Raw genomic sequence first — 26,855 nt, forward strand, 5'->3', positions numbered from 1 at the left:
TGTCCGTATTTCGTTGTGCGGCAAACAGGAGGCAGAGTGCACTGCGACGTTTACCTTGGCTGTCAGACTGCGCACTGGCTGATGGTGGCCCAGAACTTTAGCTGAGTGGCAAGTGTTGAGCTGCCGCACTGGAGGCGATGGATACGAAGTGAACCCCGCTTGAAGTAAAAAAAAATGTAAAAAAGATTGAGGAACAAAAAATTTAAGACTTCAAAAGAGAGTAATGTTTTTTGTTTTATTTTCTACCCATACAGAGGAGGCATATATTAAAATAGTTTGAATGTATGGCATCTTGTGTCTTAGTATTAATTATCTCGAGGTCAGGCTGAGTGTCCTCTTTTTTTGGAAATGAAAATATGGTCACCCTAGGGTACGTTGTACACTCGCCTGCCGACACACAAATTTGTAATTGGTGTGTGTGTCACAATTTGCGACTGCCTGCCTACCCAAACCTAGAGCTCACTGCACATCACTGGATAGTGTAATACATTTTTTAATACTTTGTCCTTCACTCCCGGTAGAGCATACAGAAGGTTTTGATGCAGCCTCTGACCTGAAGAGGTCCCTTAAAGCAATGGTAATTATTACAAAAAATGGCCAGCAGGCGGCAGCAGAGTTTAAGAGATCAGCCAGGGCCATGTTGCAACAACCTCTTTCCCCCCTTGTTTGCAACAGGTTTGTGAATAATGAGGAAACTTAGCTATATTCTAATGCTAATTGCTGCAAAACTGAAACAGATACAAATATATATTTTTTCCTGATGAAAGAAGAGACTCTAATCTTTCTTTTGGTACATACCATGTTTTTATAGCAATAGAACACAATATTATGTGGGCCGTGCAAAATCAGTCAAAATCCAGTAAAACAGCCGGGAGCGAAGGGGGTTACTTCAGTGAATGAGTTAATGAACAGAATCAAGTATTTTAGTTTTAGAAAAGCTGAGAACAGAAGAAAATGTGATGGTCCTATGACAGGAAAAATAGCAAAAGACCATCTAATGAAGTCAACTAATGTGATGAGAATCAAGCTATGGTCAACCAATTACTGATGGGGTTTTTTTCATTACCATAATTTTAAAAAATCTCAGGGGAGAATGCTTCACCGACAATGGACAGCTCACACACAGAATTCATGCATTATGGCAATTACGTCAACAATAAGAAGCACTCAACTGTTACGTTTTACATGCCATACACTTTAGAACACAAGAGGATGGATGTGGGCTGGATGAAATTTCCAGCCAGAGTGCGGATGGAAGTTTTTTTTAGCTGGATGCCTCCTCAATTCAATATCGATTGACCCACGACCAACATGTCTTGCAGAGAAAAGGACCCACCATAAACGGTCGTCCATCTTGGACAACGTCAATCCATGACACAGTAATCAGGCAGAGGATAACGTTCTGTGGCAGGCTGCTGTCTCTATGCACATGTGATAGACTCAGAAATTTGTTCCTTCCGCAAGCCATGAGGTGGTATGGTGGGGAACCAATTCCTTTTACATTATTATCAAGTACTACCTTTGCACTTTGTATTGCACATACAATTGACCTTTCAAAGGTACTTCCTATTTATTGAATTTCCCTTTCATTCCTTGCTTTTTGCCATTTCTGCTCCTTCTCGTTTAATGGTTACTCTGTTCACTTGTTGTTATTTTTTCATGCTTTTGTAGCTATGACGGCTGCTACAGGGCACATACATTTTCTACAGGATCAACAAAGTGTCCAACTCCATACTGTACCATTTGTTTGTTTTTTCCCTTCATTTTGAATAATGTTGTATTTTGTTTAATTTAGAATATAGTAACATGAAATATCACAAAATGGTTAAGGTTCATTTTAACAACAGCAAAACCTTATCTTTATTCTTTACACAGCCTGTGGCAGTCTGATGACTCATCCGATTATTGATGTCTCCAGTTGTGAGGATCGGAGACAAATTCTGCTTGCAAAAACCTCTTAGATTTTGTGCTGTATCAGCTTTACATACTCTACTAAATTGTTTACGTCAACCAAAACAATCAGGTTGGGATTCACATTGGAGAATCATTGCAAAATCAAATATTTTTGCCACCTATAGAAGGTCAATTGTTATGAGCTGAAATACTTTAACCATTCCAGGGAACTGAGGTGCACAATGGATTTTGAGTCAGAGGGAAAGTGGGAATGTGAGAGCTGGTGGTATAACTTTTAGCTTTGGTGCAAATCTGTGTGGAACACTTGCACAACAAAGATGCTGACTTGTGGAAGCCAAGTTGGAACACTGATTCTTAAACCTTTACAAGAAAGCAAATTAGAAAGTAATTCATTATATATGACCTGTCACCTTCAACACTGAGGTATTTCTAATTATATTTCGTTTGTGAACAAAGCAGCTGCGTCTTACCATTGGCCCTGCAGCAAAATAATACATTTACACCATGCTCTGCTCTGCTCTTTTCTTTGCTAAAAGTCCCCAAGGACATATTTTTCCCCTGTTAATTAAAGTTACGAACAATAATAGAAAATTGCAAAGAGTTATGTAACTTGGAGAATTACAAAAAGCCACTACTTATATTGACAATAACTGATGTACATATTCAGATTTGATGATTTTGTTTTGTTTTTGTTTTATATAGACAAATGCGTTGCTGCGCCATAGGCTTTTGTATCATGGACTACGACATATGAAACCCATGCCCAACCAGTAGTCTGTTTGACCTCAAATGTTGAATGGATTGCAGATTTTAAAGACATGCACTATATGAAATAATTTTTTTCTCAAAGTAACAATCAAGTTAACCTCGCAAATGAAAGGCATTATTTGCATGAATCACAACTTTTCAGAGCTTTATCAACTCTTTTTTTTCAGTTACCCAATAAAAAGAGGAAAGGTTAATTAATTGGTTCCAGCAAGGGTGTTGCCATTGGTGTTGACCCTATTATTATTTATTTTTTTACAAAATCCTCATGGCATTTGATACTTTTTCCTGCCTCAATAAATAATATGAGAAATAAAAGTCATATTAATAAAGTTGATATCTAAGGTGTACAGATTCTGATGTTTCCATTTGTGTTTATATTTAAACTACAAGTATTTTGTCATTTGGTTGTTCTTATACAGTGACTTTTTATTCAATTTAGAAATGATAAATTAAGAATTAAGATGAGAAATGGTCCGTGTAGCAGAGTAAAACACTGATACAAATGTGTGGAATTGTGGAGTTGCCGTACACTTGCAGGGTGCAGTTTCATTCATCCAACAGGAACCACAATGTTAAAAAGAGCCAAACAGTTATGCTGCATGCTTGCTAACCTATTAGGCTTATCTTGCTTAAATTTGTTTCTTACCTAAAACAAGCATATCAACCATCTTTTATCTCTGATGGCACTATTGACTTTTAGTATTGGCCGTGAACAAGTGACTCATTGAATAACACCCATTTCAAAACAATGTGACTATTATTGTATAAAGTTGTATGTTTGTGTTCTTTGAAAATGTGAACAGAAATGTAATGCTATCAATGTTCAAAGTGGCAATCTGTCCAATAACAACTTTATAAATCTTTTTTATTCTCAACATGCTGGATACAAATCCATTCAGGATCAACTATACTGTGTATCTCCTTTTGTTTTCACCTTTAAAATTCATTAGGCAAAACTAGTACCAGTACGTCTCTCTCCCCAATAAACAGGTCAGAGGGCACACCATTTCCCAATTTAATTTAAGCTATGGACAACCAATTCCCTGTTCTCATAAAAACATTTTAATTACTGATTATATACTTTTTTGTTGTATTTAATTGCAACATTTACACACTTTTAGACAGTCGTGTCTTAAGATCAATACCGTGTGCCCCGCCTGATGTCCAGCATGGGCCAACTCTGAATACAGATGTTTAGTGGACAGAAGAAATGACTTACGCTGCTGTTCTGGCCAGACCAGTGTACCATAGCTTGGTTGTGTGACGAATCCCCGGTCAAGGCAAACGTGGAGCTGTTAAGTTTGAGCTCGTCCTGTCTGGAGCCGCCCGCTCTCCTCTCTTCGCCGCTCAAGCGCAGTTGGGAGCGCATCGCTCTGCTTCCAACACTGCGGTCATCGCTGCTCCTTCTGCCGCGCCTTCTATTCGCACCGCCATTGCCTTTAAACTGGGACATGTTGATCATCGAAAAGTGGTTCTCATTGACTTGATCATTCGAGCGCAGCGTCTTTGTATTCCGTATTCCTGGAGCGCTTTCAGGGGGGAAAGATACGCGACGGAGCCTTGGAGTTCCGACACTTGCAGCATGAGATCTCCCAGCCTCATCGCTGTGGTCGTCAACTTCTTTTAATCCTGTCACACTTTCCCCGGTGACAAATTTCAGCAACAATTGCCGCGCAAGCACCGTATTTCCAAGATGACATGACCGACAAGTTATCTCAGGGTTGGCGCCTTGCAATATCAGGAATATCATCAAAATGTCAAACCAAAGCGCACCGTGCCACTTTGGACAAAATATCATCTCCCTTTCCATTGTTGGCAGCAGAGGTAAAGATGCTGTTGTATCGCACCCGCACTGTGCCTCTTCGATGCGTAAATTGCCGCTCGGTTGTTGAAGGTGCAACGCTCTGCGTAAGTTGTGGTGTTGCCCAATTGCAGTGTGCTAAAAAGTGCTATGGAGTCAAATTGGTCCAAGTTGAAGAATTTGCTCATTTGAAGCCTTGCACGCAGGTGGGAGGAGCTGCGGATCCACTGAAGAAGGATATGTCCCCACTGTCTTTCTCCATGTTATTGTTCAATATCCACCCTTGTTCTCCAATCAAGGATCTGTGTCCGTTGCGCTTGTATTATTATTATTATTATTATGAATAAACTTTAATTTTTCAGTTTTCTTCATTATCTACATGTAATGATAACGCAAATGCATATTGCTTAAGGTAAACTGATTGATATTCTTATATCATTATTATACCAGTGTTTACAATTTGGAATTAATAAAAAATTTAAATTACGGTATACAGCACTGAAATAAAACATTTAGCCATCATGATCATTTCAATATAGTATAGTATAATATAATGTAACACAAAATACGTTAAACATGATTGTTACCCTTATGTAGCCTATATGTGTATATACAACAATTAAGCCCATAATTATCCAAATTCACTTTGGTCACATTGTGAGTTAAAGAGAATTTTATATGTTGAAGAAACAAGAAAATGATTGTTACAGCAGATATTAGAATGAGCCTTTAAAATGGTGCAGGATATACTGAAAAAAGAAAACACTAGATGAATTAAAAAATATTGAGGTAATCCATCACGGTCAATACTTAGGCTTCGATCAATTTAGAAAAGTAAAAGTAAAAAACGGTATTCAATTGGTGTAACCTAAAAGTTAGACTTTCAAGTAATGTTAATATTAAGGCCAGGAAAACCAATCATTTTTGGTTGCCCTAACCTAAAATAATGAGGTTTGATTAAATACAAAGAATCCTTTCAGTTTAACATAATATCCCCAAACCTCCTTTACCACCATATGTCCCCGACCTCCCGGCATAATATGCCGGATATCCGTGGTAGCCCGCCGCAGGGTCCCCGCCGTGATGGATATAATGTCCTTCTCAGTCCACTTGACTGCCAAGGTCAACGTGTTGTCCCATTGAGGGTGCCACGGAGCCGCTTTTAACTGCTATTTTATGGAGGAAATTGACTCCATATAGTGGTCCTGCAGAAGTTGCCATGATGTATGGGACCAATTCATTGCATTGTATTTCCGAATAAGCTCCGACGAGTCGGAGGGATGCACCGGCCGGACCCTCCTAATCAGGAGACGCTTCAAGTCCAGAAGGTCCCCTGGCAAGTCTTTGCCACCTTGTCAAAATGATGACGAAGCTTTAAAAATCACGTCATCACCTTAGCCAGGGATCGGACGGTGTCCCAGTCCACCCCACTCTTGCGCCTAAGATAAACAGAGTAACCCCAAATAAAAAAACTAATATACATCCAGCACGGATTCACACAAACACACACACACACACGCGCGCACGCACACACACACACCCCCCCACATTTGTTTGTTTTACTATATTTGTGGGGCCATCTTATTAACACAATGCATTTCCTAGCCCCTTCCCCTAACCCCAACCATCAAAAATGATTGCCTACCCCTATTCCTTACCCTAACCTAAACCATAACCCAATTCAAACCTAAACTCTAAAACCAAGTCTTGCCCTCAAAAAGAGGTCTAAACTTGTGGGGCCCAGCGAAATGGCCCCACATGGACGGGTGGGCCCCACAAATCTGTGAAATCCCAAAATGTTGGCCCCACTATGTAACAAAAGCAAGACCACACACACGTTGAGGAGTTCATTTGTTCATTTACGAATTGTTTGAAAGTGTCTAATTGTATTATGTGTTAAGCACTATTCTGAGACATTGTTTACAGCTAAAAAGATCGTTGAATAAAACTTTGAATTTACTGCAGATTGGTCAAATTAGACATTGAACATTAAGCGATGTTAGCTTGCTAACTTAGGTTCGTTTAGTATACAAACCCCCAGAGGTGTGTAGTAAATTACATTTACTCAGTTACATTTACTTGAGTAACTTTTGGGAAAAAAATACTTCTAAGAGTAGTTTTACCACACAATACTTTTTAGTTTTACTTGAATAGATGTGTGAAGAAGAAACTCTACTCTTGCTCCGCTACATTGGGCTACACTAGAGTCGTTACCCGCCGCCTCATTCATGCATTAGATTTACCGTATTTTCACGTAAGCGCACCGCGTGACTGACTGTGTGGGAGTATTTCTGCCGACACATTGCTTATATACAGAAAATGCGGCGCATTTGCGAGTCCAAATCTGTAATGGTCGCAGTTGGCTCGGTCAGAGAATTTTTGCCGGAAGTATTAAATACTGCAAATGCGCCAAATCGCACTTAATCTAAAAAAAATATTTGGCCCAAATGAGACGATTATGTTTGATGCCATACACTACATCAAAGTAAAAAACAACAACAACAAAAACATTTAGCCATAAATATAAATGAGAAAATTCACTTGAAATGAACAAAGTAATATTTAAAAAATAAAATAAAACATTAAACGAATGACAGCTGTCGCAATACTTTTTTCAGCGATAGGTTCTTCAAAAGTATTACGAATCATTTTGAAACATGTTGCATTTTATTAATATCACTAGCTTTTATTGAAATTCAACAAATGAAAATGTATCCATCCATCCATTTTCCGTACTCCTTATCCTTACTATGATTTTGGACAAGAGGGATTCCAAGGGTCGCCAGAAAATCAAATAAAATTTTGCTATAACTCAAAATGTCAGTGTTGAATAAATGTTATGTTTATTATGTTTTATTAGAACAATGTACATAAGCCATAAATCAATAAGAAGCGTTTATATTATAATTTAATTATTGAATGTTATTATTCTGTTTGTTTTTTTACAGTATTGAATATTTTGTATATTGTCGTTACTATGTGAAAAACACTATGTCCATTTTTTTCTTCAATTTTTACGTTTTTGGGATGTATGAATTCAGTTTCATCCCCAAAACATAGAAATGTAAAAAAAAAAAAATGGACATGTGTTTTTCACATAGCGACAATATAGAGTATTTGATAGTTTTTTTCTAAACCTTTCAAAATTGTTTGAATTATAATTTGCACCTATTCTGTACTTAGTGCAGGCTTGGGGGGTAACGGAATACACATGCAATCAGATTACAGGTACATTTATTAAAAATGGGGGATTATTTCGAGGTATTACAATTCCTCTGCCGATATTCATGAAAAAGTACGTGATCGGAATATTTGATCAAAAATCCGATCATCCGCAGGTCATGCTTTAGCCTACCTGGCCTGAGAGACCAGATTCAGGCAATTGCGGGAAGTTGAACTCTTCTTCCGCCCCCCCTCACTTCACACAGCGGGCGGCCCGCAGCCCCGTATGCACGTGGCAACACAGAGATAAACATGTCGTCGGCTCGAGAACGATGAATTCACACTGACTGCGGAGCGGTTTCTGTACGGCATCCATACGGACTGCAATTCACACCAAGTGCGTTGCGAGAGCTGTACGTGTCAGGAAATCTGCACCCGTGAAACCACAGAATTCCCCCGTGGTACACGCTGGACAGTTGAGTTCATGCAATAACAACCGTGTATATAGAGGGCTACTGGTAAACAATAGCCACGTTTGCCTGTCGTCACAGCGATATGCTTTTTGGACATTATTTCTCGGACTTCTAACATGGGTAAGTACTTTTGTGTTTAACTCTTTGACCGCCATAAACGTTATAAAACGTTTAGTATAAACCTACGGAAGGGCGCCGAGGACGTTAAAAGACGTTCACTATGTTTTTTTTGTTTTTTTTTGGAAACGGGTGGATGAAAGCCTTGGGCAGCTGTGCTGATAGTATCAGGCAGATCTCGTTAGTATAATGACTCGTTTTGGCCCCTAGATGGCAGCGATGACTCTCTTTGCACAAGGTTGGGTGGCCCGCCCACCGTGGGCGTCAGTAGAAGACGTGAGGCGGAGCTAGAGTGTTGAGGAGACGATGGCTGATCATGCAACAATGGCTGATGAAGCAACCGGTTGCAAGCAGCTCACGCTTGAGCATTTTTTTCAAAGACGGAAAGCATCGATCAATACTAAAAAGCGCATTGATGTCGACGATGATGATGACTCCGAGCTTGACGCCAATGTTGGAAGCCTTGACGCGACCGTTATGATCACGTAGTAAGCCTCACCGGCTAGCGCGGCTAGCGCTGCTAACGCCGGAAAACGCGCAGCACAACCGACCGGGTACTTCTACACAAGTGGAGATTCGATCGGGCGAAGGAAGAGTTGTCGAAAAGCATCGACCAATGCACATTGATGATGATGATGATGATGATGGTGAATCCCGAGGTTGACGCCACAGTTGGACGCCACAGTTGGACGCGGCCTTTATTCTCACGTCATAAAGCCTCACCGGCTAGCGCTGCTAACGCCGTAGCTGCACAAGCGGACAATGCATATTCATCGGAGGAGCGGGTACAGTCTGATCACGGAGAAGACACTGGTTCTGGACTACGATGCCACCATGAATGGAGTGGATAAGATGGATCAGAACATCTCTTACCACCCGGTATAGCAACTGAAGGACATGAGGAAGCCAGACGTAACACCACCGTAACGTAACCGTAAAATGATCCTGATATTAGACTTTATGGCAACACACACTGCAGTATATACTTGCTATTCCCCGGAAAAAACGGCCTGCAAGAAAGTGTAGCTTCTGCACGCGAAGAGGCAATCGCAGTGATCTGTTGTGCAAATCATGTTGCGTCTCCTTGCACGCAGGGGAGTGTTTCACAAAAAGAAAAACTATCGTTGAAACATCCACATAATTGTAAATAGCACCACAGTTGCACACATTTGTAAATAGTTTGCCAAATTGTTGTCAAATTGTTTCACTGTTGAATGTAAATAAACGTATTTTGCTATCAAAAAACACTTTTTCATTCTTGGTGGTAGTGTTTATAGAAGTAAAGCACTATTTAGGTGTTTGTGGCATCATTCATGGACAAAAAGAAGTGTAAAATTCACTAGAGTGCATGAAATAATATTGTTTCACTAAAAGCTTGATTTCTCCGTATTTTGGTCCAAAACAAGCGAAATCGGATGAAACTAACCATTTTCTATTGTTGATTACTAAAGAACGGAATAAGGTAGAAACAAACTTTTGGAAGTTCAATCTTTCATTTGGTAGTATGTGTGTTTCCATAGTCCAAACAGAACATTTTCTGTGGACCTTGAAAGATCAGTCAAAATGCTTAAATCGGCTGGCACTGACGGCATCCCTTTTCTGAAAACGTCTGGCAGTCAAAGAGTTAAATAGTGTTATTTTGCCATTTAGAATTTATTTTAAGCTATTGTTTTGTCTTTGAAGTGTCTGATTCATGGCAAGCTATGTAGTCAGCTAGCTTCCGTCCTAAAAAAACGAGTTCTCAAACGGTTTTATTTTGAAATATACCGGAGCTACCTTGATGCCGACGCCTGAGATTCTGTCCAGCTCGTGTAATCTCGTGTTTGTCTATGCACAAGAGACTGATCCAAGTTTGCGTGTATTTTCAATTTAGGAATTTATTGAATAGCTTATTTGAATGAAGACCGGATGTGATTTTTTTAACCTTACTATATTCTGAATCATGCAATGTTTATGTGGCATAGTTGAGACCGCTGATTATTTCAAGCTGTAAAAGATTGTGTTACTAAAAGCTGGTAAATGTAAGTTTTTCAGTTTTTTTTTTTTTTTTTTTTTTTTACTGAATACTGTAGTTGATGCATTGTGCCAGCAAGTGTTTTGTAGTAATTCTCTTGAATAAGTAAATATTGTTTTTGTCTACAATTAAGGTGATTATATGGTGGTTGTTTTTGTTTTTTCAGATAATATAGCCAATGGCACTCACTCATCATAAATAAATTGAAATAAAAAATACAGATAATGTGATCGGAATCTGTATAAGCTGATTTTTACTCATAGATGATCAGTATCGTATTGGCAGCATAACACCCTGATCGGAGCATCCCTAAACTAAATTTTTTAGCAGGTAACTTGTAACTGTAACAGAATACATTTTAAAAGTAAACCTCCCAACCCTGACTAAGTGGTTATACATCGAAATAAGGTCATGAAAACAAATGTTTTGGGATTGTGACCAACTGTATAGCTTTGTCAAAAATATAAAATAAAAATACTTTTAACTACATTTACATGATCAACTGCTAGAAGTGCAAAAGATGATGAAGTTGTCCATGCTTATTATGTATGCATCAAACAAACACAGCTGTAAGTTGAAACAGTCTGATTTATATTTAAATGTTCCTGCGCGTGCAAAAGATGTCGGGGTATGCGCTGACAAGCATCCAAAGTGTTTCAGACAACAGGAGTCAGTGTAAGTAGTGCAAACAACATGGCTGGAAGTTCACCCTTTTGACAGCACTCTTGCAGCTCTTTGCCAGTAATGACTGTCAGTAGTGAGTAGTGATTGCTGCTGATCATTTAGTTGCACACAGGTTTAAAAATGGTCATAGACTTCCTTAGCAGAATACTGCACTTTAGTTCACAGCAGAAGATGCTGTCAAAAGGGAATAACAACGGAAGATCGTGCCTCAACATATTACTAATATAACACCAGGAAAACATTTCTTAAGATACATCAAATTGAGACTCCATGATCAATCCATGAGTGACCGTCAATCTTGATATGAATTCCACTATTCATTCTCAAATAGTTTGAGGCCTGAAGAACAACAACATGACCTCAGCCATTTCAAGACAACCATGCACAATCATTAATATGGCAAAAATCCTCCAGGGTGTATTATTCTACTCAATCGCACACTGGCATTGAAACACTAAGACAGAGATCAGAAAAAGACATAAGGCATAAAAAAAAAAGATTCTCCTCCAATGCATTCTTACACTAATGAAAAGTGAAATGAGTGACTGAGTGAAATTAATACTTTACAAGCTACCCAAATTAGTATGAAGCAGATGTGGATTTTAAAGGTCCCGTAGGATTAAAATGCACTTTAGTGTGGTTTTCTATCAATAATATGTATCCCTGACCTGTCTACAATCCAACCAGGTATGAAAAACGTTCATCTGCGGCTTCTTAAGATTTCCCCTCCTTTCTAAAATGTGTGCTTCAAACGGGCAGATTAAACTTCTGTGACTGAGTGACGTCACTCAGACACGCAAGTGCACTCGATCCGGCCCCCTTGGATTAGTGACACGCCTCTGGTAAAGGTTTGTCACACCCACAGAAATTCGAGAAACTGCTGTTTTTCTTTCCTGCTCGCATATGCTCCATGGAGAAACATGGCGAAAACAATGATCAGGATGAAGGGGTTGCTGTGTTTCTGGCTGCACAAATGAGCATCTCAGTCTTTTTCTTCTTCTGTCATCCGAGTCTTTGAGAAGACGGTGGATTAATTTTATTTTTGAAGAATGTGTACTGACAGCATTTCTTGACGGACTGTTTTGTTAATAAAAGCCAGTTCAGAGCTGGATTTGCAACTCATTTAAATAAAAATGTAGCGATAATTGATGTTGTCTTTTGGACGAATTAGTAATTTGATCAGCGCTTGAGGAAGTCATAATTCACTTAATCGCATATAGGGGCACCATGTTCTGTTTACTTTCAGTTTGGAGAAACACAACAAATAAAATCCAAATTCTCGTTTATTTATTCATAATCTAAAGTCGCCACATTCAAAGTTTGTGGTTCTTTGTATTACTTACTAAAATAATTACTAATCCACTCGGACACAAGCACGATTGAAACTGAACTAGATAAAAAAAACTTGCATTTATTCACTACGGTTACATATACAGAATCAAAATACTGTCTACCTAACTATCATACGGTGGGGGGAAAAAAGGATAAAAGTAAAACTAATAGAAATAAGAAAGGAACAATTTAACGAGGTAGAAAGGAAAGGTTTAACTTGCCAAATCTGTGAGATGTTTGAAATGGAAGTTGCACCAGCGATATGTCAAATCGGCTATGAGACGTGCAACTTACTGGAGTGAGTTGGATCGAGCGGACGGAGGGAAGATCGGTTAAAGAAAGAAAAAAAAACTGCTCCAAAAAATCAAGGCAAAAATAAAAAATATAAAAATTGTTCCACAGTCGGACAAGGGGCAACACAGCTCGACTCAGGTGCGGTCGGGACTTCAGCCGGAGTTGTCCTCTCGGCGCGCGAGAAGATCCGCGTATCAGCTGGCCAAAACCCGCTCCTGAGGCCGAGATCTGCTGTGTGTGTCTGATCCGTTGCCGACCAGCTGTTGAACCAGTTCTCGCTGCAAGGACACACAAGGAGCAGGTGCTGGTTGACGCACAGGAATTGCGCGTGTCCGTTCAACTGTGGTGGCTGGGTGACACACAGGGTCACGGAAATGTTTGTCGGCGACTGTGTTGCCGAGGTGGGACGAACACCAAAAAAAAGGAAAAAATATGACAAATGAAAAAAACAACAGGATGTGTCCGCCTGACAGTGAGGGCACGCGCCGGGATTTGGTGCACGGCAGCTGCGGTGCGATCGCCAAGTCCGAGACACTTGGTCGTTCAGAGAACAAAGGTGCCACGTGGTTGAGAACGTGGCACGGCACCGGGAAGTCTTTTTGTCAATTCGGAGCCAGATGGAGGGGAGAAGGTGGAAAATAAACAGGAACAGCGGCGGAAGACAAGAGCGAACAAAGCTCGCACCCGCTGTTTTAAAGTTGCGGGGCGTGTTCAAGAAGGGAGGACTGACCCCTCCCTCTTTGACTCGACTCAACTCCAAGACCTTTTAAACTCCAAATTATTTCAAGAATTAATAACTAATAATGAAATTTGGTCAGGCTGGCAAGTCAAGTTATTCCAAGCAAAACATGTTATCGTTACACATATCGACTAATACTGCGTCATGAGATTATTTCGTTGTTTGCGGAGTAACTAAGAACTCTCTTGAGGTTGAAATACATATGCCATTCTTTTCCAAACACAAACAAAACATACATGGTGTGAAACATTCAGTTGTAAGTTCACTTGTATGTGTGTGATGAATTTCTTAGGTGAAATGTGAAAGATTGCTTTGTGGGTCGTAGGTGTTCCATGTGAGGGCAGTTCCGATCGTCCCCACTTGAAGGCGCTGTGGTCACATGTAACTTTCAAGAAACGCTGGAATGTGACAGACTTGGGTTCAACCAGGGCCATCTGGTTTGGTGTTATCTGTGATTTAATACACAAACTCGACAGGGGAGGAGATGGAGCCCCCCGAAAAAATACTTTGGTGCCATAAACTCGTGGTTATGGCGGGTGAAAAGCAAACATTCACATCCTGGTGACATGGGTGGTGGTTGAATTCAAAAGTGTGGAAGGCCTTTTGGCCGGCCGTCTCTGGCAAAGGTGGAAAAAGAGGGGGAGAGTTGCTATCTCTCAATCCCCACCCAAGGTTGACCTTGCGCATATTTCCAAGAGTGAAATGTTTGAGGAAAGGAGAACAAAACAAAAAACATTGAGGGTGACTGGCAATATTCGTTACAAAAAGAATGGCTCGGTCGCAACGGTGTGTGACACGACTGCAAATGTGAAAGATGTAAGCTTTTAACATTTTATTTTGATTTAGCCTTACCTACTTTACGTGACTTTGTGATGATAACCAGCCGCTAAGTGGTCTCGATGAGACGGCGTGCACGTTGCAACCACGCAGTGGCCTAAATGTGCACATTTGTGTTATTCATGCATTCAACGGCAGGCCAACGGCATTCAACGGCAGGCCAAGAATTTATCGCTCCACCACCGATTGACCAATCAGAGACATTTACGGCCAAAAAACGACAAAATAACCACTTGTAAACTAACGTTACAAAAAAAGTATTTCTCTCTCTCTTTCTCTCTCTCTGTTTCTCTCTCTCTCTCTCTCTCTCTCTCTCTCTCTGATTTAGGGACAGATATTAGATCCAAAGTCAATTTTAACTAATGAAGGTCACACACATGTCTTTTACACATTTGAAAACGATTTTAATATCTATAAAATGTGCTATAATTACTCAGTTGCATTTATACTAATAACTTTTTGGATACTTATCAGAGTTGTTTTAATGTCTACTTTTCGCTTTGACTGGAGTATTTTTGTCAAGAAAAAAGAATACTTAACTCGGGGGGCATCCAAATGAGGCAGTTGGGCATTCATTTTCTGTCAGCATAAACAAGATTATAAATCTGGCAGTGCAGTGGGTTCAAGTTGTATTGTTCTATATTTGCTTGGGTAGATTTTCGCCGGATACTCCAGATTCCTCCCACATTCCAAAAACATGCATGTTAGGTCAAGTGAAGACCCTAAATTGCACAAAGATGTGATTGTGAGTGTCAGTGGTTGTTTGTTGGTTTTGAATGACTTTGAATCTAGCTCACTCAGGAGTCTGACCCTACAATTGATACATGCAATATAGAAAATAGATGCACAGATGGGTTATAAATAACTTAAATGTTGTTGCAAAAACGCTTGCTTGTTTGTTTGTTTGTTTGTTCGTTTGTTTAAAAAAACAGAATGAATAGACTACTGTGACTCGATTAACAGGGGAAAAAAAGGGAGGGAGTGGAATTCCACTTTTACCACACAGTGATTTCATTCATGTGGTTTAGGAAATGTATGATTCACACACAATAGCCATCATTCTGATCAGTAAGAATGGGCCCACTGTTTAATTTATATCGTTCTACAACAACCCCATTACAAAGAACTGAAGATCAGTTGTGCTTCTGATATGTTGAGCAGAAATTTAATCATCAACTTATTATATGAGGTATTCAGGCACAGAAATGGCATAGTGCAGTTGTAAATACAGGAAAGGCATGATTTGCAGTTGTCAACATTGGTTCAACATCTTAATAAAAATCCAAAGTATCAAAAACACTGGCAAACAAATCAATCATACTACAAGTGACAAGCGAAGGACAAGAGTATGTGACGGCAACGATGATCCCAACTAGGTCCCCGTCCACACAAAAGCCCGTTTCAATGTATCCGCACAAGTTTCTCACTGTTCAGGCCGTTCGTCCACACGGCGGCGCGGTTTCGGAGCTTGAAACCGATCACTTTTGGAACCGGGCTCCAGAGTGGAAAGATTTCAAAACGTGCCCCTTACGCTTCCATCTGGACAGCATATGCGGGATACTCCTCCAGTGATGACGTAATGGTTGCAGCTCGATGGCGACGCATTGTCGTAGTTTGATGATGTATGCTCCAATTCTCGCGTGACTGCGCGCGAACCGCCAGTCTGTCAACAACAATGGCGGATAGCAGTTTCATAGTCGTTTTGCGCCACCTCCTTAGCTTGCTTATGCTTTTGAAGCTAAATATTTTGATTCTTTATTCCCACATTCAACAAGCGGTGTTGTACTTGAATCACCCGCCATTTTCACTTCTCCTGTGTTCTTCTGCATGTTGTTTTGATACATGCAAACCCATGCTTGTTCTGTATATTGCAATAAAAAAAAAACTGAAAACAAAGTGTTTGTCTTCTTTGCTGATTCTTCTTCTACGCTTTCCGTTAACTCCCTGTGGCTGCGCTGCAGCACCACGCCATACTCGGCATATACATTACAGCTGTTAAATGTCCTCAGCGTCTTCTTTTGGACACACGCATGTCTTGAAACGCTTCTGTGTGTACGAGATTTGTGAGGAACGAAGCCGGCTTTGCTTCCATCTGGTTGGGGCCTAAGAAAGAAAGCAGGGAACTAAATACAGTGGAACCTCTGAGATTGAACGTCTCAGAACTCGTACAAAACAGACTTCAACCAAAAAACCTGAGTAAAAAATGCCTCGGAGTTTGAACTCATTTTCGGAGTTCAAACACCAAAGCAAAGCAATCTAAGCTGAACGTACCTTGAAAACGAGTAGCCGAGCGAAGCCGAGCAATGCCGACTGCTCACGTTGTGGTAGTTGAGACGATGCATTGCTCATTTCCAGTCAGACCGTGAATACTCCCGGAGGTGCTCCATACTCGCGAGTGCATTTAGATTTTTCCACGACAATTTTCTTTGCCATGGGCCTAAAGAAAGACAACAGTGCCAGTGGCAGCAAAAAAAAAAAACATACAATGCAACGAACCACAGTGGAATTAGGAAGGAGATCATCGCGCCATTGTAACTACCATGACTACTTCTATAAATACTGGCACAAGGACCGCCCTTAGCAGTTCAACAACGTGCCTGATGTTAAACAATGCACGCAAGGACCGCTTAGTAGTCTAACAATATGCCCAATGTAAAATACACAAACTCAGCATTGAACTAAAGCAAGCATTAACATAGCATTTATCATCCACTGATGCCATCACACCACAACAAAAAAAGTAAGGTATGTTTTATTGTTTAAATACTGTACAGGGTGTAAATGTAAAAAACATAAATAGAAATTAAAATAAGAATGTTTCGGAGGTTGACCAGTTCGGACTTTGAACACTTCGCAGGAACGAATTATGTTCAAACTCCGAGGTACCACTGTACAAACAAACCGATGAGACAACGAGAATCACCTGGACACCACATAAGTGGATGAGAAAGGTGATTGGAAGACACAAGGCATGATACAGGTGCACACAATACCCTAACGGGACAGACATAGAAAAAGGCATCAGACAGAAGGAAAGCATGGCATAAAACAGAATCCAATTAAAACCAAAAATCAACAAACAGATCATGACAATAATTATCTTTTTTTTTTATTATTTACTATCAGTCATTTTTTTCCTCTCTGAATGCTGATTTTTTAAGACAGGGTTTTCTTGAATGAAATGTGTTGCCAAAAGCAAGCAATTATTAATATTGAATCATGTCGGGCAGCATGGTGTATTAGTAGTTACACACGTGCCTTATGGTGAATATCGATTCATGCTCTAGTGCATTGGTATAAAACTGCGGTCCTCGAGAGCCGCAATCCTGCAGGTTTGGGAGGTTTGCCTCTTCCAACACAAGCTAATTCCAATCAGCAGGATCGTTATCAGTCTCATACAGAGCTTGCTGATGAGCTGATCATATATCAGCTTTGTTGGAGAACGGAAACATCCAAAACCTGCTGGACTGCGGCCCTCCAAGACCGGATTTTGACACCTATGCTCTAGTGCAGTGGTTCTTAACCTGGGTTCGATCGAACCATAGGGGTTCGGTGAGTCGGTCTCAGGGGTTCGGTGGAGACTCCGCCGCAGAGGTCCACCCCTCAGTCTAGTCTGCAGTTAGTGGGCACAGTCATTGAAAGCGTCCTGCTCTGAGATTTCCTACCGGTCCGCTTTGAGGTCGCTGGTTTATGCAGCAGAGTGAGACCTCCCTATTAGGCCACTTAGAGAGGGCTGTTAATGACGCCGACCTCACGTCCACCTCCAACCGCCACAACGTGTGACTGTCTGTGTGTCGTGTGATTTCTTACAGAATATTTTAATCCATGCTAACTATGTCGGGCAAAAAAAGAAAGTGGTCGGACGAATATGTAAAACATGGATTTACATGTATCACGGAACGTGACGGGAGTCAGCGTCCCATCTGCATGATTTGCAATGCCAAGTTGAGCAACTCTAGTCTTGCACCTGCAAAACTGAAGGAACACTTCTTGAAGCTGCATGGAGATGGGGAATACAAGAACACAACACTTGCTGAATTCAAGGTGAAGAGAGCCAGATTCGACAAAAAGGCCACTCTGCCCGCTCTTGGATTTGTACCGATCAACAAACCGATCCTCACAGCATCGTACGAAGTTGCTTATCTGATCGCAAAGCAGGGCAAACCGTACACCATTGGCGAAACACTCGTAAAACCAGCTGCGTTAAAGATGGCGAATCTGATACTCGGAACAGCGGCTGAAGGTAAATTATCCCAAATTCCTCTTTCAAATGACACCATCAGCGACAGAATAGAGTGCATGAGTAAAGACATCTTGGCTCAAGTAGTCGCGGATCTGATTTCAAGCCCGGCAAAATTCAGCCTTCAACTCGACGAGACCACCGACGTTTCCAATCTAAGCCAGCTTGCCATTTTTGTGCGCTATGTGAAAGACGACATGATAAAAGAAGAGTTTTTATTTTGTAAGCCTCTTACAACAACAACTAAGGCAGCCGATGTGAAGAAGCTTGTGGATGACTTCTTCAGAGACAACAACCTTTCATGGGATATGGTTTCTGCAGTTTGTACGGACGGAGCTCCAGTGATGCTGGGAAGAAAGTCTGGTTTTGGTGCGCTAGTAAAAGCCGATGCACCGCACATCATTGTTACGCATTGCATTCTGCACAGGCATGCGTTGGCAACAAAAACCTTGCCGCCCAAACTGGCAGAAGTATTAAAAATTGTAGTGGAATGTGTGAACTATGTGCGAAATAGTGCTCTGAGGCACCGCATCTTCAGTGAGCTGTGTAAAGAAATGGGCTCTGAATTCGAGGTACTTCTTTACCATTCGAATGTTCGGTGGTTATCCCGGGGACAGGTGCTGAATCGTGTTTTTGCCATGCGTGTGGAATTAGCCCAGTTTTTGCAAGAGCACCAACATTGTCATGCAGATTGCTTCAAAGATTCTGAGTTCATTCTCATTTTAGCATACATGGCTGATATATTTGCAGCTCTCAATCATCTAAATCAGCAGATGCAGGGTGGTGGAGTTAACATAATGGAAGCAGAAGAAAACCTGAAGGCTTTTCAAAAAAAGTTACCGTTATGGAAACGACGAGCAGAGAACAACAACTTCGCAAACTTCCCCCTTCTGGACGACTGTGTAAGTAAGATCGAAGATGTGTGTGAACTTGGAGACATATCTATACCCATGGAACTGAAGCAAACAATTGCCACGCACTTAGATGAGCTTGCAAAGTCTCTCGAAGGATACTTCCCTACAAGAGCATCATATCCAGCATGGGTGAGACAGCCGTTCACGTTTGGTATTGAGACAGCAGATGTCAATGATGAATACCTCGACGAAATCATTGAACTTCAGCAGAGCGAGGTTCAACAGCAACTCTTCAGAACAACAACGCTCTCAACGTTTTGGTGCTGTTAGAGTAGACAATATTAAGTATTGTACTCTTTGCGTGTTCAATTAACTGAATGGTGAGATCCTGTTGAAGAAGTCCCTTTGCAAAGGTATTTATTAATTACCAGAAGCTTCTGATCACACAATTGAAGTCACCCAAGCAGTGCTCTGTTCAAATGTGTCTCTCCTCTCCAGCCCACATCATTATTTATTCAAAAAAGGGTTCATAGAAAAGTCAGCCCACAACACACCTGGTTACAACTGAATGAATACAAGAGAATCCGTTCCCATGGGTATAAATCAGATTAGAAAAAATACAACAACAATAAGCCTGACTCCCTTCCGCCACAGCAGAATCCCGGCCCTCCCATTAGATAACGAATGAATAGACAGACCCGTTGCTCTTTCTCATGAAAGTAACACAGATAAGAATATATTTCTATTCATTCAGCCATACTGAGTTAACATAATCTAAAACGGCTAAAATATAATTTTAAAACTGAAAAACAATGTTAATAACTTAACAATCCCTCATTTGAGCTCATAAGAGCTCAACACATTAAAACATTTTTTTTCAATGGTTGTGTGATAAAAATAATTATCCTTAAAACATCCCTTTAGCAGAAGAGGAGGTAGTTTAGCAATCATATGACATTAAAAAACAATTTGATACATTTAAAAGATTTTTAGTGGAATAAGCATAGCATATGTGAGGCTTAACATAAAATGTTATTCATTAAAAAGTATCGCAATATATCGGCAGACGAATATGTGTTCTTTGAAGCCATCTTGTGATGAAGTTTTGTTGAATGAAAAAAGTGACGCAATAGTTCTTTCTTCTTTAAGAATCTGGGGTAGACTACCCAAATTCTTCGATTTGTCACGGGATTATTCTGCCCGAAAAATTTGACTGTTCGTGAAATGATTGCCCAAGAAAAGGCACTTGACTTGATCCGTTGACTGATGTCCTCAAACGGTGTCGAATGATGTCGAAATGGCCGCTCCAGAACGATCACTGGGTCAGCTGACATGGCTCCAGGTCGGAGGTGATAAGATTGATGATCATCAGTTGATGAGATAGCCGAGCCTGGCACGTCTCCTTTCCAGTTGTGGAATTTCTTCATCCTTCTTTCTGTCCAGCGAACTGCACAAGATTTCCTCTCCGACCCCCTGGGGCCGTTCTCCTGAGTGCAGAAATTTTTCATTTTTAGTTTCTCATAAACTCACATAAATTTTATTTGGAGGAAAAAACCCTGATAGTTTTTGTTAGTTGGGATTAGTAAATGTTATTTGGTTAAGATCCGTAGGTCCTGTGCTGTTGGAACAGGAAAATATCTATTTTTGTGACATTAAAATAGAGCTCAGCCTTTGATTGAGTTGAATGACATTCGCTCATTCATTAATATAAGACAGAGCTTATAAATATTTATTTTTCAAATAGGTTTTGTTCAATAATAGGTATTTTTTTACCATGACTAAATTTGTTCTAAATTTGCATAACTGTGCCTTTCATATCTCTTATTCTCTTCCCAGAATCCCATGACCGGCCGAATCCTGGCATGCTGGGAAAAACTCACATATATTCATATTATCTATACTCTTTTGCAAACACTGGGCTCCAAACATTACATTTTTCAAATGTGATTCTGAGATAAAAGATATAATATAATATAATTACCTTCATTCGGCGAATATGCATTATTGTCCTTGCTTGCTTCAGACTTACTTTGCGATCGATTTCCTCTGGTAGATTTCTTCATATTCAAACTGTGGATTATCACTTTTAAACTCATCCTGTCAATTGGAGTGTAGGCCGATACCACACAACCTTTTTAATTTAGTTTTTAAATTTGATTTTAATTTTCTAACTCGTCTACATTGGTTAATTTCTTAAACATAAACTCCCTCATTTGACAAAGATCCACTGATTTTTTCAAACTCGTCAAGATAAAGGGAGGACAAAATAGAGACCTCATAACTCAAAAAACGTCATAAATAACTCAATCCTCTAAATCAGGCTATGAGATAAACAAAAGAGCTACAAAACACTATAAAACTGAGCATAAGCAGATACAACTTAAGACACTAATATATGATGACTTTGGGGCCATAAAAAATAGAGGTAACCATATTACTCTAATTCTCCTAGAGTCCCGAAAATTATTTAAACTGCCAATCAACCTCACCTCTTTTACAGATTAGTGGGGCTGAGGATAAAATCACACAAAATTTACTAATATCTACCATTTCCTAGATTTAATCAAACTAAAAATCATCTTCAAACTGCTAATCTTTCACATATTAGCGGGGCTCATAAAAAACACAGCACACAAAATATTTCTGGGATTTATAAATCACAGTGCTGTTAAAAAAAAAATCTAATTTAGCCATCAAACTCTTAGTTAGTCTTTTACTTGTTACTACTCATTTTATTCTATTATTTATTTTATACTATAGCTGCAGCTGGACGAAGTCCAAAAAAGTTCCTCACGGGGAAAATAAAAATATATCATATCATAACATATTAATAAAATTCCCATTGTACCAATTCAGAAACTGATTCTCCCAAAAATATAGGCAAAAATTTAGTAGGCTATAGATTGAAATAAATTTTCTCAATCCCTCATTTCAAATTCACATATGTCGTTTCCAATTTTCTGAAATATCTTGCTATAGATCACAGTTCCCCACTCAACACATTAAAAATGCCCCGCATACTCCGTGCAGCATTTTACTGAACAAGGATCACATCTCATTCCGACCACCAACTTTCTCAGTCCAGTCCCCCAGCAAAAGGCAGGACGGCAGCTGTTGTCAATGTTCAATCCTGGCCAGCATGGCGGCTGCTGTGGCAGCAATGTTCAGAGCAGGCATTTAGATTTCCTCTGGATGCAAAACAGCCATAGGGGAGAAGTCACTGTAATGAGGCGTATACACAGTCACTGGGCATTTTGGAAGGTGAACATCATGTTTTTCTTAGGCACAGGACGAGAAGACTGTTGCTCTGCGGCTTTTGACCTTTGATCTCTGCCACATCCATTCAGACGCAGTCTGCAATGTGGATCCGATGACACACAGTCTTTCTGAGAGCTCACCTGATCAAAAAAAATGCACACTCGTTGATACAATGCATTAAAAATGCCAGACTGAGGATATGGGACCACAGCAAGACAGTTCACTCCCTGCTTTCTCAAAAATGTTTCGTAAAAAAAAACACAGCCTCTTTATTCATTTTTTTTTTCAACACCCCTTCAAATAGCTACTAGCCATACAACGTATCAGCAGCTGGGGCGCATCCCGTTCGCAGTTTGTAATCAGTGAAGGCCATCAAACCCTCATCTGCCTTGGAACTCAAACATCAGTTTCTGAAATGACACACTCAGAGAAAAAACAAATATTAAAAATCATTATCAATATGTCAATTTCAAAAACATTCATGACTCCTTATTCAACTATCTTACTTCCAGCCACAGCTATAAAGATGTAGGCATAATTATATCAACTCAACATAGCTCAAACAAAATGCCATTATTTTATCATTACCCTTTATTCATTTGTCCCGAAAAGGGAAAGTTAACAAATTAACCATCGTCATCAATCATTAAAGTGTAAAGATTTATTAGCTCAGTCACTAAAAATAAATAAATAAATAAAACACTAATTTAATAGTCTTCTACAAAAACTCAACAATATCTTTTAAATACTATTACTTATTTTATATTGTTTATCATTCCCTCTCTTACCATTTTGACAAAGAAAAAGTCCCATTACGAGGACACATTATGCTCACAGCGCACAGCCCAGCCCCCACCTTTTTTTTAACCTAGAAACGGGGGGGGGGGGGAGGAATCTTAACATTATAAATCGCAAAACCTATTTTATCCCATTCCCATTAACAAAACAAACGCCACTATCACAACAGTCTCATCTCACACAAAACAACACCAAACTTAGTCAAAATATTGAAAAAACAAAAAACAAAATCCCCATATGCACATTTCTCACACACAATAACAATAATAGCCCCCACCTTTTTAGAAGCTAGGTCACACACTCAAATGCATACGCACACACTCTTCAGTCATTATAAAATAATAAACGGTATTATTCTATCAATTCGTTGTCTACAAATCTTATAGCATTTAAACCGCAGTTTTATACGGTGATTTCAGTAAACGGGTTAACTTCGAACAAACCACCCGTAAACTGCTCCACAAATGCTGGAGTCATTTTAGCATCAAATTCAGCCTTTTTTCCTTACCAACAAAGAAAATATAAAAGTCTGACATACCATTTTGTCCAGCGAAAGCTTTTTATACAATCGATCCATAGTTCGTTTTTCCATTGTTCATCGACGCTTTTATTTTTCCGCTGAACCGGAAGCGCATTCAGGACAAACCATTCTGTATCCGGGTCGAAATCGCCTCCATTTTGTTTATAGGCTATTTTACTTTCGGTTTCTATCATACGCAAGTAGTATTAATATTTATCAATACAGTGACGTCTCACTTTTAGTATTAATAGTTCAATATGTTAACACATATGGCCACACACAGACACACATAAGAATCACGTGACCTCTCGTTTATACACAGCGGTTACCCAATCCCGCTGAGCTAAACTGTTCTCCATATATTGCAAAATTTTTGCAAGGCGCTCATTTTTTAAAGAAATTGTCACGCGCTCACGAATTCAACCGTGGAACAAAAGGAATTCAAACGGGAATCCTGACCTCAAAACTACATATTGTAGAAGCGCCATAGAAATAAAAGTTTCACGTAATCTCTCGATTGATATACAGTGACACAAAATCCAATCATCGCTGTAATCAACCTGGACCCCTATATACTGTTCAATTTCAAACAGGCGCTTTTTCAAAAAACATATTACGTGATAGGACGTTTTCACCAAGAGCCATGAACAATTATGATAGTAGTCCTCAAATCAGCCAAAACTGCCAAAAAAGACAGAAGCGCATACCATAATCTTCAATATATATTATGGTCTAAGGATTCTTCATAGCGTTGACAAAAAACAAAACAAATCAAAAAATGAACCGCTATTTCTTCCTGTACAAAAAAAGCTTCATCACTTCGAGTCTGCATCACGTCACCTTCAAATGCACCACTCTACGACGTGTTTAGTTAAATATCGTCGGAATTATCAACTCTCTAACGACATCAAACTATAACTTGTTCACACAGATCTCATTTAAAATTTAGACAATTTGGAAGACGAAAAACCAGTTGCAGCGGACCAGACAGACAGAACCTCTCTACGTGGATAACAGTCTCCACTTACCGTACTTTATTTATTTAGGCGTAGAAGTTCCGCCCGTCCTTGAACGCCGCATCTAGTTCCACGTCAGAATAACACCATCCGTTAGAATTCAGCGTCGGCGGGTCACCATTTGTTAGAGTAGACAATATTAAGTATTGTACTCTTTGCGTGTTCAATTAACTGAATGGTGAGATCCTGTTGAAGAAGTCCCTTTGCAAAGGTATTTATTAATTACCAGAAGCTTCTGATCACACAATTGAAGTCACCCAAGCAGTGCTCTGTTCAAATGTGTCTCTCCTCTCCAGCCCACATCATTATTTATTCAAAAAAGGGTTCATAGAAAAGTCAGCCCACAACACACCTGGTTACAACTGAATGAATACAAGAGAATCCGTTCCCATGGGTATAAATCAGATTAGAAAAAATACAACAACAATAAGCCTGACTCCCTTCCGCCACAGCAGAATCCCGGCCCTCCCATTAGATAACGAATGAATAGACAGACCCGTTGCTCTTTCTCATGAAAGTAACACAGATAAGAATATATTTCTATTCATTCAGCCATACTGAGTTAACATAATCTAAAACGGCTAAAATATAATTTTAAAACTGAAAAACAATGTTAATAACTTAACAGTGCCAACAAATGGAAAAGTATCCAGTTATTGCTAAGAAAGCCCTGGATTTTTTTGTACCATTTGTTACAACATATCTTTGTGAGCAATCGTTTTCGAGGATGCTGGACATAAAAACTAAGAAAAGGAACAGACTTTGCTGTGAAAATGACATGAGACTGGCACTTTCCAAGGTGAAGCCACGCATATCTGAACTGGTCTCTCAAAGGCAACAGCAGAAGTCACACTGAGGTAAGTTGTTTTGAGTTCATGCACTGTGTTGGTTTTGTTATTTGAACAAGGTGATACGAATGCACAATTCATTTCGTGCACCAGTAAAAAAAATCATATTTTATTTTTTTACTAAAGAAGGGTTCGGTGAATGAGCATATGAAACTGGTGGGGTTCGGTGCCTCCAACAAGGTTAAGAACCACTGCTCTAGTGTGTGGAGTTTCCATGTTCTCCTTGTGCGGCTTTTCTCTCCCCAAGAAAATTATACAGTAAAACGTTATGCCACTAGTTCTCAAGTGTGTAAACGACACATTTGTCTGGCTCAAATTGGTACGGTTGTACCTCACTGCTCGCCATGGCCGAGTCGTTTCGCATTTACAACATTAGCACATGGCTACCGAAGCCACAGTCCCTTTGAGAGAGAAGAGTATGGCCTGGTGCAGCTATTTAAATAAAAGTGACACGATGAAACAGGTTGTTCTGAACAGAGCCGTTTATTATGGACTTTTTTGCCACTATTTTGTGCAGAATGGATCATACGCATTGAAACAAGCATCACATTGAAACAAGCATCTCTCTCTCTCTCTCTCTCTCTCTCCCTCTCTCTCTCTTAAGTGTGCATGCAAGTGTAAATGCTTACTTGTTTGCACCCCACCTCTCGTCCAGTATCAGATCCAATAGTCTAGCTCACGATTCGGCAATTCCAGTCCTTGAGACACAGTGCCCTGCAGGTTTTAGAGGTTTTCCTCCAACACACCTGATTCCAATGAACAGGATAGTTATCAGGCTTATGCAAAGCTTGCTGATGGGCTGATCATATGAATCAGTTGTGTTGAAGAAGAGAAACCTCCAAAACCTGCAGCACTCCGGCCCTCGAGGACCGGGTTTGTCCACCCCTGGTCACTAATCCAAAAAAGAACATGCAGTGTAGGAATGGGATGGATGCATGTAAGGATGGACGGACATGTCCTGTGACCCTGTGCAGGATAATCGGTAGAAAATGAATGTACCTTGCTGATTAGGTACAGTTACTGGTAACAAAACCATATGCCCGTGTGTATACAATGCTATTGTTGAAACCAAAATGAAGCCTCTCAACAGCACCAGGCAATTCACAAAACATCAACTTAAACTCCAGTCAAATGGATGTGCTGTGTATAATGTTAGAAACATCATAAAATTTAGATATTGGAATCG

General features: G+C 39.9%; 1 protein-coding gene across 8 annotated transcripts in view; it reads right to left on the reverse strand.

Annotated features, from left to right (window-relative positions):
* sorcs1 (sortilin-related VPS10 domain containing receptor 1) overlaps nucleotides 1–4,671 on the reverse strand; it is a 223,613-nt gene extending 218,942 nt beyond the window's left edge. For all 8 annotated transcript variants that reach the window (XR_015095776.1, XR_015095777.1, XR_015095775.1 and 5 more), the window contains exon 1: nucleotides 3,902–4,671. Coding sequence is in view for 5 of the 8 variants with exons in the window: in XM_086082258.1 (XP_085938384.1) it covers nucleotides 3,902–4,492 (591 nt within the window). In the remaining 3 variants the exon portion in view is untranslated. The remainder of the gene's footprint in view (nucleotides 1–3,901) is intronic.
* Nucleotides 4,672–26,855: the final 22,184 nt, after the last annotated feature.

Source organism: Leptonotus elevatus, chromosome 8 (assembly GCF_054856555.1).
Source record: "Leptonotus elevatus isolate MCC_2025b chromosome 8, RoL_Lele_1.0, whole genome shotgun sequence".
NCBI classification, from domain to species: Eukaryota; Metazoa; Chordata; class Actinopteri; order Syngnathiformes; family Syngnathidae; genus Leptonotus; species Leptonotus elevatus.